Consider the following 16,232-nt stretch of genomic DNA (forward strand, 5'->3'; position numbering starts at 1 on the left):
ACAAGAAACACGTGGAACACTGGTGGTTTGATAAAAAACGTTTTACCAAAAAAACCCTCGAACTTGCAGATAACAACTTCTCAGATCTCTCAAGGCTAGCAGAAAAATGGAGCAGAGGCCAAACAAAACACCGTGACACAATGTGTACATGTCTGCCCGGTTAGTATGCTCAGCTATTTTAATCCTTCGGTGCATTTTGGATGCCTTTAATCAGAGATGTAGTAAACCGTTCGAATTTTACAGTACGTGGTAAGTGTAAATATTACCAGCTTAAACGATTTGGGTTTCCGTTCTTTGTATAAAAACTCTGTCTGAACATCTGTGCCTGTGAAGATTAAAGGGCTAAAAAGCCTGGAAATAGAAGACCTTTGTATTCACAAATCACTGAAGGGAGTTACAATGCCTGGAAAGCTTAACTGCCCCTTCAACCAACTTCAACCACATCTGAAGAAACTTCAACATTATTTAAATAGTCTAGAAAGTAAACAGCTCTGAAAAAAGTTCTGAACAGCTTTTGTGCCAACAGAACTTTTCACACCAAGACCACCTCCATTGCGCTCTGTGAGCCTAGTGTTTTAAGGAAGAAGGTTCTTTCCATTTTTTCATGAGACCATTACGTACTTTCAAGTAAACAGATGGCTCGCTCCTGACCTCGCTTCGACCAGTTCTATATAATCACTCCTTATCACGAGTAGGATTGGTTCTGGTTTACAGTAAGGTAAAGATGATAAGCATCAGGCCCTCACTATATCACAAATTAGGGTTCTTTATTTTAACAAGCTATTTCCTCATCATTGACTACCATCTGTGACCTAAGTCACTCAGCTTGTACTAGCCTAGGCCTTTTCCAGGTCAATCCACCTCAGCTGTGACAAAGCTGTTGCCATTCCATCCTATTTCTACACTTAGAAAATTCTTTGGGATCCACATGTGGTGGAAATATGGATTTTATTTATTCAGTAATTGGCATAACACGTCTCAAGATCTCTCAGTGAGTCAACCACCCATCACTCCAGAAGCAGAGAGAACAAGCTGTCATAAAACAGAAAGCAACACTCCCCAACAGAAGAACTCCATAAAGCTTCTCAACTTTGTCACCGCTCTGATTCGAAGCCTGGGACAAACCCAGCATGCAACACTGCTCTGAGGGAAGATGAGAAGCTTATCTATGACCTTGTAAGTTCACCTGCTCTGGAATCCAACTGGAACCAAGATCCTTTCATTTTTTTCCAGAGAAGCACAGAACAAGCTTTAAGCCCCTCAAGCTCTGAGCTTAAAGAAGTCAGTATTTTTTAATTTAAAAAAAGGGATTTAAAAAATTCAGAGGTCCATGATAAAGCATGTTAAAAAAAAAAACCCAAAACATTGGCCTTGATTTCTCAAAGAGCATATGCGTGTAAAATAATGTATTTTTGTCTCCTTTCCCCAAACAAAGAAAAATTTTATTTCCTCACCATTTGAATTCACAACATCAAGGACAGGGAATTAGTAACAATGCAGAGATAGCAAGAAAACTCTTTCAGCTGTTGTTCTCCATATTCGGTTGCCCTAAAAGGCTAATTTTAAAAGAAAAGTCTTGGCATGGACTAAACCATCTCTCCTGTTTCCTAAAGATCACTGTAATTAGAATAGCAACATTGTTAGCTAGAAAAGCTCTATTTTACCAAAGTTTCAATGAACGCAACAGCATGTATATCTATAGTTAAGCAACTGCACTGAAGGCAGGTGGACATACTGACCAGTGGAAAACTGCAAGAGGAATATGGACTACATTTCAGTCGGTAGTGTTTTATGGAGCTGGTGTATATGAAAATACGATAATGGATGCCAGTTATCTAATAAACAAGAAAAACATGACAAGATTAAAAAAAAGCATGACACCTGCAAACATTTGTTGCAAGGAACATGTACACAGCAGCTGTACGCAGACAGGCGGTGACTAAACTGCTCTAGTAAAATTCAGCTTAGCGTACGCAGCCCAGCAGGACAGAACCACAGTAATTTTGTAGTAGGCCTGTTAGCAACAGCCGAGTTCCAGCTCGGCAAGTCCCAACAAGTTACACAGTTCAGTCGCTGCTGAGCTAAGGACAGAGCTTCACCCTACCTGGATTGTAAGGAAGAACACAGCCTTCCCTTACGTGCCTCTGCTTCTCAGGGTATGTAAAAGCAAGGTGGTGCCCAGCTGGGGTGGAGAGCCCATGGTACTCCTTAGAACTATTAGGCATTAGCCCTGGTCTTGGCCAAAAGCCAAGCTTGGATATTAACTACTTTGTCTAACTCCAATTTCCTCCAGTGTTTCAAGGATATAGCAGACTTGCTTCGTGCTTCACATTTTACTCCATTACAGTGTGTTCAGACTTATTAGGCAGCTGTATCCTTTTCAGTGAACAGAACAGTGACTTTTATGGGGTGTGGTAGGATAAAAGAACAATGGAAATAAAGAAACACTGCCATTCAGTGTCATTATTACAATACAAATGAAAGTGTAGGATCACATTTCTACACAGAATTTCCTATATGAATCCTAAAACGTTAGTCAGATTTGGTAACCAAATTCTTATCACTTGAAATAGTATTCAGAGTTATCACCCTCTCTGCACACTCTCCCTCTACCTTCCCACTTACGTCTCCACCATCCTCTTTCTACAGCCAAGTAGAAGCAATCATCCCTAGCATCCTAAGCCCTTTGAGGTAGTGCAGTGTACTGGACCAAGCAAGCAAGATTGCCAGGGAAAGCAAAGATGGAAAGACAGAAAGATGAAAAGAAATCAGTGGCCTCCTACTTGATTTTTTTCAGACAGAGGAGAGCAGGACCAGAACTAGTCTCTTTGCTTCTGCCCCTTGAACTAGGCAGTCTAATTAATCTAAGAATATAACAAAATTCCTTTAAGTCTTAGCATTTCATTTTACTTGTCACATGTAAGTTTTCTGTTCCTAGGACAAACTTCAGGGAGGTATATGACTGCCTAGAAAACGGTCTATCTTACAGCAAACAAATGTAGATGTTAAGCAATTTAAAAATTCTCGATAAGGGCATGGGCACAGGCAAGCAGGGGAGATGCAGTATTTTTCTTATTTGCTTGTCCTGAAGCAAAGGGAAAGTGCATAGAACCTCACTATCAATCTACAGTGACAGATTCATTTGTTTAAAAGAACTTCTGATAAGCTCCTAATTCAATTTCATGTGTTCTGCCAATGCAATCAACACAGTGCTATTATGTGGTGGATTTAAGGAGAAAAAGGAAAACAGAGGTAACTCAGAAATTACCCCTTCTAGAGGTAAGGAAAACTTCTGTGTCTACTGAAAAGCAAACAAAGAATTACCAACTCTCACCCTAACAACTAAACCAGAAGAACTCACCCTCTCCAAAAAAACAGCATACCACAGATCGGAAAACCGCTCTGAAGTAGATGTTCATAAAAGAGAATTCCTGCAATTAACAGAACTGCTATTTGAGTAATGATGGGGTTTGGCCATTACACTGCATTGCTACTCAGGCTACATTTCCACAAGTAACTGTCCTCTCTAACAGCTCCCCATGACCAAATGGGGGACCTCGGCCACCTTTTCCTTCCCCCGTTCCTCTCTTTTCCCTCAGCTTCTGCTCCTGATCCTCTTCCTTACTTCTCCTCACTTAGCAGTGATGAGCCTTCAACAAGCATAGTAGAATCCAACACAAGGCGGGGGGAACAGGACCACAAAAAAAAACCCAAACAAACAACACCACACATCATAAAGCATATTCATCTTCAAATTTTGTGGGGAGTACAGTCACATCCACTTGATACACAACATCTCTGTGAAAAGCGACTAGGTATCTGAGCAAGAGATAACACCTAGTTTATTTCTTCTTTAGTTTAGAGCCAGCATAAAGAAACAACAGTAAGCCCAAACAGGCTCAAAATTCTTCAACAATATTGTAGTTCCCCAATGAAAAGCTTGTAAAAATAAATCCTGACACTTTTTCCATACATTGAAAATTAGTTTAAGATACTGTACCTCCATTGAAGTCAATACTAATCTACAACTGCGTGACAAAATGATATGCATAAATTCAAAGCAACTCCATTGCTTCAATGCTACTATTTAATGCTGTAACAGAAGCAAGATGTTTTAAAAAAAGCAGTTTTTACACCAGACAAACTTTACTACTATTTATGTTACCAATTTTACTAAAATAAACAAGGGATAAATATAACTACAGCTCACTTTCTTAACACAGCAACATATGATTACTTAAAAATCCACCCAGGAATGACTTCTGAAAAATTGGGAATACAGACTTCAGTGGTTGCCTGGGAGAAGGACTGTTATGTTTCATAGTTTAACCTTCTGTTCATCACAGTATGACACTTATCAGATAAGGTTAAAAAATATTTACCCAATAAAATAAGCATAGGGAGAGAGAACAGAGAGCTTGACTGCATGATGAGCAGTGGGAGGGCTGTTCATATAGCCAGTACTTATGGACAAGAAAAGTTAATTGTTCAAATATTAAGAAAGACTTCAGTTTAACCCATTTCAGACAGCTCGGATGATTTTTAAACGCAAGTGGCAATTATTTGGTTTCACATAACATTTCCTCCTTTTTTGCTAATATCGATGAGTATTTTGGCCTTATGGAGGAGTACACTTCATATTTAGAAATTATATACTATGAATGAGGAATAAGTAAGTTAGATAATTAAAAAAACAACCTCCAGGAAGCTACTGACGAACACTACAACCCCGGTCTTCAGCAAGAAACCATGAAAGTCTTTTGCGTAAGAATTTTTATTTCTATCTAATGAACATACCACATTTAATGTATTTGTATTACTGTCCAAACCTGTGGTATTTACAGAAGGAAGATTAACAAACAGAGCAGTACCATAAGCTCAGATGCAGGAAGATGTAAAGATGCTCTTTGTTTTCAGTTTTTGTGCACTTCTGACAGGAGAGAAAGCACTGTTTAAAGTAAATAAACACAAAAGCTACTTCTATACAAAAATCAGGTAGCCAGCTATTTCTGAAACTAGAAATTCTGTGTTGGTCAATTCTGCCTGTGTATGACAGACAAGCTTCCAAGACTTTCATTCCAAAATTATAAAATCTAAAAGCAGAAAACATTGCCCAGTCAAGTGTTTTCCCCCAAAAAAGTATCTTCTTACTAGCTAGCATTCAAAATGCTTTTACTTTAATAACCAAGCTTAAGTTTCCCCAGAGTAGCAAAAGAAGGGGAACTGAAATGGAATAGTGTTGCATCTAGGGGGGGGAGATATGGCAAGGGGGCACTCCAGAGAGCAGAAGAGTTACAGAATAAACTGCAAAGGAGAAAAAAAATAAAACTTTCCCATTTGGTCCCGTCATCCCCCCAAGTCTTAATGCCACTATCTGCACTTCCCTGCTATGGCAGTAATTTGGTTCATTCTTCTAGCTAATAGTCCCCAGGCTGTCATGCCAGAAACGGCTTTTTGTGCGTGTGTCTGAAGAAAGCAACCTGTCGAGCTCTGCTCTTCCACATTTTGGTGATGAAATTTCCCCTTAAAAAGTTTGTTTTAAATTGCTGCTTGATAAGATAAACTTCTTCCTTCATGTCAAAGTCCTATACATATGCCACTAAGACAAGAATAGCTAAATGGTACTTTAAGTAGTTCCAATATACATGAAGCTAAATAAAAACCTCTTACGAGTAAAAGCTAGGAATCTACAAACAGATTTTAGTTCAAAAATCTACATTATGTCAGCCTCTCTGAAACTAGCATGACTTTGAACATGGATTCCAAAGAAAGAAGAAACAAAAGATGAAAATCTAGCACGATTTTAAAATAAACAGAAAATAGTATTTCCTGATGGTTTTAAGTGTCCTCAAGTCCTAAAACACCAACAGCTCAGCTGAACTGTCAGTGTCCAGAGGCAGTTACAACTGGATTTCCATCAACTGCTTTGGGGATTGTCCTTGGTTTTATTTCATTTTCCCAAAAGTTTTAGCGTAAGAAAAAAAATCTAGACTATTTGGAAATATTTTAATGATCTATTCAGCCAAATAGCCAAGTCCAATTCTCTGATTTTATTTCAGAGCAAAAATCACTAGATGCAGCGCGCACAAGACAGAATCCAAACACTCTCCAACACTGCACATTCAAGCATCAATCGTGCACACATGCTTAACTTTAAGCTGCAAAATAAACACACAGTAAGGACTGAGGTATAAGCTAATGTTTTATTAGAATCCAGCTCTAGTCACTCAGTCTCCACATATTGTACCCTCTGAGAGTGTGTATGAAAGTTACCCAACACCACTTTTGTTATTCACTAGATTGTTAAAATGACATATTGTTCATCAAATCCTTCCCTCCTCCTCCTCTCTCTCTTTCTTACTGAAAAACCGACCTCCTCTCACATAGAAGGAACTCTGCCAAAGAGCGGAGAGATCCATGCAGAAATACCCAGGAGATGCTGGCTAGGGATGCCAGCAAACACACGGCCATGTTGCTGCCTAAAAACAGCAGAGCTGCAAAGTTGAGAACTCACACTCAGAAACATGTCCGACTTGGCCTTCAGAGCCACTAACAGCCCCTCAGAAGGTTTCTGAAAAGTTTAATAATACAGGCTTCCAGTCTAAACACAGTTTGGCACGAGTAGAATCCTCTCCCGTAGTGTAAGAGCTGAGAATGACAGACAGCCTTGGAGCCTGTATGAGATCCTCACTAGGAAACTTCTGCCTCTCTTGTTTTCAGTAAAAAGAACAGCTCCAAGGTAGCTAACATGCCCCTTAGTGTCATGCCTTCAGTCCCTTTAACTAGTACAGAAGACACTCCAGACCCATGGCATTTCTCATTCAACTGAAAACAAAGAATCTGATATTATCAAAATTAATTCCGGAGCTTCACAGAATGAAGCAATTGTTTCTCTGACTTACTCTATTTTAGTTTGTAGATTTTTTTTCCCCCTAAGGCCATTTGGAAGCTGGATTGCAGCATCTCTCCGCTGTTAATGCTACAAAAGAATGTCTAATTAGACAGAGTACTGAAAACAGAGCAGCAGCATGACCATCTCAACTTCACAGCAAAACAGAAGAGATCTAAAACAGGGAAAAACACTACGTTGTACTCAGGTTTAGAATAGAGCTCTTCAGCAGCTTGAGAAATGCTGCAGACTGGACCGTGCCAGTTTCAGACTGCATCATTCCTGACCTCATTTAACTTGTCTTATAATTAGGCTGCACAAGGAGCTGAATGAATTCTCAAGAACTATGAATGTCGGATGGCTTCAGGTTTCTAGTCCATACCTATGGAGTTATTGTCCAAATAATTGTTTGCCCTAAAGACAGTGGCATATACACAGAAAAAAAGGAAACCCTGCAAACTTGACTTTTATCTCCTTTAAAAAGTACAGTTTAAAAATAAATATGCATCTTGCATTATTACTTAAAAATCTATAGTAAAAAGCAAACTTTTAAAAAATATGTCATTTGATATCTTCAATAATTAATTGGTTTAATTAATTTTTAATTGTGTTTAAATACCAATTAAGAGATGTGAACAACACTGATATCAGGTCACAGCCCATAAAGAGACAGAAGAGCATTCAAGGGGTCTCCCCTCAGGTCTCTGGTAGAATCAGCAATACCTACACATCACTCCTGACAAACATTTGTCCACATTCACCAAGACCGCCATCATGGAAATTCTATACATCAGCCAGTCCGTATGATCTATTCTTCTTTATAACCTTACCGTGAGAAGTTTCTTCGAACATCCAACCTAAGTTTCCCTTGCCCTAGTTTAAATCCATTTCTTCTCATCTACTCCACCACAGACAGAAAGAATAGCCTTCTCTTTAGCACTCCTAAGTATCTGGAGATTATACCTGTCTCCCCCTCCTGTCTTCTAATCTTTAGACTAAACAACCTGAATTCATTCAAATTTCCCTCAGAGGCGAGATTTTAAAACCTCTTGAGGATAATCACTGCTTCTCTCTGTTTCTCTCCAAATTGTCCACCACTTTCCTGAAAAGCAGGGCAAAAAGCTAAGTATTCCAGCCAAGATCTTAGTGATGCTGAGCAGGATGGAAGGTGTGCAGGCTGCAAGCCTTCTTAGACATGCCAATGTCTAAGACGAGCGAGCATTCACAAAAGCACAACAGCAAAGTTCCGCAGTTTCCAGCTCCAATCCCTAGTAATTTAAATCTACCAACAGAGTGTGGTTTGGGTCCTACTTCTGTTTCAGATTTCTCCATTTCTGTAAGAGAAAGAGCTACCTATGAGCAACTGCATGCTTCTGCTAGTCACTCCACGTTTGAGCACTGACATGAGTTGTTCTTCCTCTTTCTCTTATACCGTGAAATGCTCCAAAGCTTGAGTAAGCTGACATGGACCTATTTGTGACCTACAATGCTCCATACAATTACTCAGCTAATTAACCATGATGAGCCTCTTTAAACCAAGCATATATTTACAAAAAAAAAAAAAATCCAAACCAAACACACACACAAAACAAAAGCCACATTATTCCCAGAACTTTATCTAGACTGAATTGCTTTATGCATCTTACTCTAACGTTTTCTACATTTACCTTTAAATATACAAAATCTGAATATTTCTAATGCTTACCTTTCTGTGTTCAATTGAATGCTGTGGGATGACAAACTGAAATCCCAGCACTGCTAGGGAACCGAGAAGTCTGGAAAAGCAAATAGTGAAACAGAAGATATAATTGCCACTAACACAAACCACACATCTACAACCTATTACAGGGCTTCGTACTGCTAGAACTTATTTAGACACTTGAATAGCATTACTAACCAAAGCAGACTCACTGAAATGTAGGAAACGCTCTTACGGCATTCTCTTCACAGCAGGCATTACCAGGTACATACATGTATTTGTCTATTGTGAGACCCCACCTGGAGTACTGCGTCCAGCTCTGGAGTCCCCAACATAAGAAGGACATGGACCTGCTGGAGCGCATCCAGAGGAGAGCCACGAGGATGATCCGAGGGCTGGAGCACCTCTCCCATGAGGAGAGGCTGAGAGAGTTGGGGCTGTTCAGCCTGGAGAAGAGAAGGCTCCGGGGGGATCTTATTGCGGCCTTCCAGTACCTAAGGGGGAGCCTACAGGAGAGCTGGGGAGGGACTTTTTACTAGGGCATGTAGTGATAGGACGAGGGGGAATGGCTTTAAACTGGAAGAGGCCAGGTTTAGATTAAACATTAGGAAGACGTTTTTCACTTTGAGGGTGGTGAGGCACTGGAACAGGTTGCCCAGAGAGGTTGTTGAGGCCCCATCCCTGGAGGTGTTCAAGGCCAGGCTGGACGTGGCCTTGGGCAACCTGGTCTGGTGGGAGGTGCCCCTGCCTATGGCAGGGGGGTTGGAACTCGATGATCTTCAAGGTCCTTTCCAACCTAAACCATTCTATGATTCTATGATCTACAAAGCAAAAGCGCACCAAGCAGAATCCAGCGATAGTTTTTCACATAACTTTTTGTTTAAATTAAAGTATTATTGTCAATGCATCTTTTAACACCTCAGCATATGGTGTCAAACTGACATACGCTTTGCAAGTTTTCTAAAGTGATAAGTAGGAATTCACCCATCTGTGGGCTGTCCTAGCTCTGGTTCCTCATTTTACAGGTGAACACTCCACCTCCAGCACACAGGAAACATGCAAAGAATCACCATGACTTTGCGCAAAATAGGTTCTTCCCCAGCTGCCTAACACTTGTGGAAACTGAATAAGCTAATGGGCACAGAAGATGGAAAGTAGCGGACACAGCTCACCAGAGACTCAGGATAAGCAGTCATGCACCAGCCCAGTCCCCACACTTCAATCTGAAAAGAGTCATAATGGGAACCAAGCCCAAACAAACTTTTTTCTGTCAAGCCTCACCACCATAACGACTCCTAGGAGTCCATTACAAGTTAGGGTCAGTTAGCTCAGTCTTTTGTCTGCTATAATTTGCAGTGGGGATTGGTTTGCCCCCTTCTAGAAAGCTCCTTCATCAGAAAATATAGAAAGGTACAAGTAGGATCAAGGTACCTTTATTTCTACCAGGAGTTTGATTTTTCAGTTTACAAAGAGTACATTGCAGACCCTCTATAAAGGGGAAAGCTGCTAATGATTTGCTGAATTTCAATGCAGAGGTAAAACTGATGGATTTGGGCATAAAATCCATCTGCAAACTAATGGACCAGACAAAATCCAGCTGTGCTTCCTACTCACAGCTCCTTCCTTTGCTCCCTACACAGTAACCCTTTAAATATTTCGCATTGTTTCAGGTATTTTCAGAGACAGACCTCCTAAACAGAAAGGGGGTTTTTTTATACTAAGCATTTCATTACCACCAATAGAAAATTCTTCTGCTAGGGAGAATGTTTTTCTTAAGTTTTCTGTGTTTGTTCTTGCTAACATACTGCAAAAGGAATGACTAGGTAAGTATTGATTGCACATGGCCTATCATCACCTCATCACCATAGTCTATGCCCCTCTCTCTCAAAGCAATAAACCAGTCAAAGGCAAGAAAAAGTCATTACTTCCTTACTGCCACATCAATTTAGAAAAAAACAATTAAAACACTTTAAAAGTCCATTAGAAGGAAGTATTATATTTCACAAAGCTATCATTTGTGATAAAGCCAAATACAAGGGAGGTGGCTGAAATCAGAGCCTGTGTAAGGCACTATAAAGAAACCACAGTAGGAGTCAAAATGTGCAGTTCAGAGCAAGGCCCAGTAATACAGCGGTGGATGGAAGCCAAAGGCATGAATGAATAAACTGATTTGCCAGTCACACCTGGAATCAAAAACAGAAACAGAAACAGAACTCAGACCTGCAAACTGCAAAACGACAGCATCAAGTCTGTCTTGAGCGGACCTGCATTTCCCTTTCTCAAGTGCTCAAGCGATCTCCTAACTATTCTCAATGAAAACATGACAATCTTCTAAGCAGGCAGAGCGCAGTCTCGAAAAGGCCCAGCCTACGTCCTCTGCAAATTATATTTAACTTCCTTTTCAGAATCTTCCTACCCACTCTGCTCCCTGAAATCCCTCAGAGCATGTGAAAGAAAGTTCAAACTTTGCATAAGGAAATGAATGCTTTCATCCTCAATAGAACAGGATTTTTCTGATCAGTCTGAAGGACTAGAGCTTTCCCTGCGTGAATTCTTCTGAAATCACGCACAAGGTTGGGAGTTCTGAACAGAGTGAGAACTGTAATCTTCAAAGCAAATTACTTACCAGATTAAAGTTTTCGGTTCTAAAATGCAAACTTTTAGTATATGAGTGATTACTCCGTGCCAAGCTTTTCCTGACCATTCTGTAATGAGGTTGCACTGTAATCACCATCTGTATGCATGTGCTCAAGGACAATGACGCTAGTTGTTAAGGTTGCTTCTGTATCTGCAATTGGATCTCTCAGAAACAATGGTATCAACATACTATTTCAAACACACAGGTAATCTGCCAGGAATACTTAAGTTATCCTGAGGTAAGCCTCTAACTTCAGATCAGTGTGCGGCAATTTGATTTTGCAATGTTATTTCCCTCAGTAGCTTGCTTTGGCTAACTTCTCCGGACTACGCTTTTTTATTTGTCATGCTTGACTGACATTAGGCCTCCCAAGCTACAAAAATAGGCTTCTCCAATTTCAATGGGTTTGTTTCAGGTATTTTTACTGTGCAGAAAAGCCAATAGAACAAGTGCTCCTCAAAATAAGGCAAAACTTTTCAAGCATACATGAACAGGTCAGGTACCAACTGCAGCTGATGGATGGCTGTTTAACTCGAGCTTCTGTGCAAAAACCTTGCTGGTACAGCCCATGCTCGCAGTTACGGCACTATTTGGAGCCAAGTACCTAGTTTAAAGCAAAGTCAGGCTTTAAACGGTCAGTCTGTCCAAGTCACAAAGAGTAAACATGCTCACTTTCTTTTACTGGCAATAGCAATTTCTGTTTAAGTGGGAGCGGGGGGGCACAGAGCAGAGTAACATGGTATTAGCTCCATCGCAGGAGTAGCAAGAAAAAGTTTGCTATTTAACACCTCATTTAGGAACACCACTCAGAGTTTTTCCCCCTGTCATTGCAGTGAGTATTAGCTCTCCTTGAATGAAGCCGGAAGGTACCAATAGAAGATTTCTTGCATGGTTGCTGTCCCTTCGCAGTTGTATTTTATGAAGGGCTATCATGGCCAACCGTGGATTTTCCAGATAGGACTGAAAGCATTGTAGCCAAGTGATTAGTACTGACAAGTGCAGTATGGCTCCTGACCCACATTCCTGACTTCCTCCCAAATGAAAGCCCACAGAACAGCCTGAGTCTGGGACAGCTTGGGAGAACCTATGCAGGAAGAAGTCTCAACAAGAAAAATAACACAGGTAGTGTCAATAATATGCAACAGATCCATTTTGACGTGGAATCTGCCCTGGCATATTAGGGGTTGCCAGAATTGCAATTCAGAGATTGATGTCTGAAATGCCTAAGGATGAAGGTTAGATCAGAGATGTTACTGACAGTATCTCCACTCAATGAAAGAGCATGCAGCTGTCATTCCTTGCAGGAGGTCAACTTTTGTTCACATAGCATCACAGCTGCCTGTTTTCTCTGAATCTGCTTGCCCAACTACAGAACTGGACAGAACAGCTTAGAAACAGTCGAACGTTTCATCAGGAAAGCTGTTTGAAAGATCTCTCCTGTTTGCCCACTGGCAAACTGTTTCAGGAATGCGTAATACAAATCCCTGAATGAACTGCAGCACAGGTACTAAAACACGTAAATCAGTAAATTTAAGCCCAGCGACTGTAGTTGTACATCCTCATCAAAAAAAAAGGAACTTTCCAATAATATATGCCATCACATTGGCACACACTAAAAGATGCTCTAAGCATAAACAAACACTGAGAATTTTCTTTTTTTTACTATCACCAAAGAATGCTATGTCTGGTATGCATGTACTTGATTATTTGGTCTTTGGATAAGATTTTTATTTATCCTCTTGTCCTGGTTTGGGCTGGGCTGGCCACAAAAACTAACAACAGACACCATTAATTTCAGAGAGTTCAGTTAGTTAGAAGAGGCTTAGCTGAAAAGCAAAATTACTGAAAAGAAAATTGCTTCTGTTTTACCTCAAACCAGGACACCTCCTATGATACAAACACTTTTAAACACCAAAGCAAGAGACGACCAAATTGACAGTTACTGCAGTGTGTTAAGAGCACATTAAATAAGATTTTAAATGCTTTATTGCATCACTTACCTCAAAGAAACTATTAAACTGTCTACCATGATCCCTTAATGCAAGGTGTCTTGAAGTGAAAAATACCTCCTCACTGTGGTACAGCACAATGCCAATCACACACAAATCCTACAGAAAGAAGAGAGAAAAACATTTAACACTGCTTATTTAGTATTTGCCAGGATGTCTATTAAATTGGATACAGATCTACATTAGTCATCTCTACCTCAATTCTTGGAACTTCACAGCAATTCAAACTGGAAATCCAGTGTGCGTTACATGAATAGACTGGACACACCCCATTTTTTGCAACAGGACTTCAACAGTGCCAAAGTGCTTTGCTGAAAGGCTACGAGATGCAGAATGTTGATTTGATTCCCAGGGATCCAAATCTGACATTAAACTTACTTGCCTTTTTATCTCACATTCTGGTATGTCACTTGTATGACAATAAAGCAAACAGCTTTAAATAAAGTCTTGTGTTAACAGAATTCATAGAACTGAAACTGGGTTACCAATTCATATTGTATAGTAATATTATTAGTACACTCTATTTTGTGAGCAATGCAAGGGTGATCCTGCTGTGAGTGCTCATACAGTCTGCAGAAAAAAAAAATCAGAGAAGAGCAGTTCTGTTCCCTCTCTATTAGAGATGGCAAACCCAGCCACAATGAAGTGAAACGCCTTGCCCACAGTCAGGGAGGAAATCTGGGCTTAAACAGCATTCCGAATACAAATTCAACTGATCCTTATTGCTATCATTGCATCACAACTACTGTAAATGCACAGAAGCCCTACCAGGCCTTGAGAGGGTTATTACCTAGGTACACTCTCATTTGTTTGGAAATACTCTCAAACATCCAGATATCTGGGGAGTTCTTATTCTGGTAAATTTGCAATTATACATTGGACACCTAAAATGCTGCACTGGAATTTTCAGGGAGGAAAGAGATCTCTGCAGAAGGGAAATACAATATAAATCAAGGGGGGCCGGGGGAAGGAGGGAAGATAAGAGGAAATAAAACGCTATTGGGACTGAACCTAAATCCATATATTTCAGAACTTGGTCAACCGCTGGATCTTGCCATTTACAAGTGGTTACATGTTGAAACGCAGTGGAGTGAAAAGAAACAAGAGAACATTGCTGTTCATAGATAAAGAGCTCTGAATTTCTGTCAGGCAGCCAGATAATTGAAATCTGCCTAGAAAAGGACAAGACTTACAAGAACTTAAGAAATGTGCAGTTAGATAAAATGCAGATCCTACTGCCAGAAAATATGGATTGTTTGCAGGTAACTGGACAAGCTAAATACTTACACCTCCCACCCCCAATAAAAATCAAAGAACAAGAAATTTGTTTTAGGAAGTCACAAAATACTTCTGACAACTTTAAAAGAAAATTCCTCTTTTTTTTTTTTCTTGTTCAATTGTTTGGTTTTTTTAATGGAAGGCATTAAAAGTTGAGTACTTGGGAAAGAATAATGGCAAAAGTTCTGCATGTAACAGGTTTGAGTTATTCATGAGGAAGAAAGCATTGGGACTCGGCTAAACTTCACCCTTTCTTTCTGCAGTTCCATGGCTGTCAGTAGATCTAAGAGGCTTTTTCAAACTTACCAATTTCACTGCTTAATGTTTCATAACTGGTTTTTAAAAGATGGGCAGCACTTCTGAAAACAGATTTTTAGTCTAGATCTCCTGCAACACTTTACACTATTTGAAGTTTTAGCATAGTTTCAGAAAAAGCTACATTCCTTTAAATGTTAGGCAAGTCCACATATACAGCACTAACACAAAGCATTTAGACAAATCCCCTAGGATACTAACAAACATTTTGAATTGTGAAGGAAACAAATGTCTCGCTTCCTGCAACCTGACTCTCAATTACCAGATATACTGAGGCAATAGTCTTTGATATCAATTACTGAAAATTAAGGATATGCACGTAACATGGATAGTAACCACTGTGGTTTCAAATTCTTATCATTGTTTTCTTCCAGATGTACTCTCAGGTTGTTGTTGGTTTTTTTTCACTCCACAATAATCTTTTTATCCAGCATCCTGGTATGGAGGGACACAATCTCAGCAGAACATTGCTAGAGGATACAAACCCATAGAAAAAGAAATGTGCGCTCCCCTAATCCACTTTGTAAATTGCACCTCATTTGAAAAGCAGAAAAGATACTATTATAGATCTAGTTTTGTGAAGAAGCGGGGAAGGGACCGCCAGCGTTTCTGGTGATTGTTCTTAAAAACAGTGCTTAAAGTGCATGCATATGTTTTCAATTTTTTTCAGTTCATCTGTGTCTTCATTGTCCATGGCAGACTACATTACAAACTGAACTTTCAACAGTATTTCAATGCCTTTTTCGAAATACTTCTTACTGCAACTCATAGAAGCATTTCTTTTGAAACATCATCTGTAGCACATAGTGTAAAACCTGCTAAGTATCTAAGCAACTTAAGAGCTTGTTTTCAAAATTTAAGTGCTTAGGTGCTTACAGCCTAGTGACAGAAACATCATTTTGGCAGTGGTGTTTTGGACACAAAAATGTGCAAACGTGACAATCGTTTTCCCTCCAGAAGATCCAGGGCAAAATGAATACCTGAAATGGCTAAACAGTTAACACTAGGATTAAATAACATGAATTTTGGCATGGAAACTTTCAAAAGCTTGATGAGGTGTACTATGTGCTAGGCATTGCAATAAGTCTGGCAAATATAAAAATGAAATGACCTTCCCACAAGGGGCTTAAAAGCCCTATAGACCTATCTAGCAAAAGACTTTCTAGTAACCCTATTTTCAGCAGAATAGATATTAATATCTCAACTGGAACAACCCACACTCCCGTATTTCAGCAGAGTTCGCAAGACTTTCTCCACTACATTAAAATATTTGACATTTCAGCAATCTTCCCCATTTCACCTCCAAGCAGGTCGAAAACAAAATCTGTGAAACTGGGTAGGGGGAAAAAAAAAAACCATAACAACAACCACCAAAAAAAACCCCAACAAAACCCAAAAAAACCC

The 16,232-nt window shown here is 39.8% G+C and overlaps 1 protein-coding gene across 1 annotated transcript in view; it reads right to left on the minus strand.

The window, feature by feature from the left end:
• Window positions 1-13,255, minus strand: part of THSD4 (thrombospondin, type I, domain containing 4) — a 283,839-nt gene extending 270,584 nt beyond the window's left edge. The window contains exons 1-2 of the mRNA XM_009885750.1: window positions 13,227-13,255; window positions 8,595-8,664 (exon numbers count right to left, since the gene is read on the minus strand). Of these exons, the coding sequence (XP_009884052.1) occupies window positions 8,595-8,664; window positions 13,227-13,255 (99 nt within the window). The remainder of the gene's footprint in view (window positions 1-8,594; window positions 8,665-13,226) is intronic.
• Window positions 13,256-16,232: the final 2,977 nt, after the last annotated feature.

Source organism: Charadrius vociferus, unplaced genomic scaffold (assembly GCF_000708025.1).
Source record: "Charadrius vociferus isolate BGI_N301 unplaced genomic scaffold, ASM70802v2 scaffold325, whole genome shotgun sequence".
NCBI classification, from domain to species: domain Eukaryota; kingdom Metazoa; phylum Chordata; class Aves; order Charadriiformes; family Charadriidae; genus Charadrius; species Charadrius vociferus.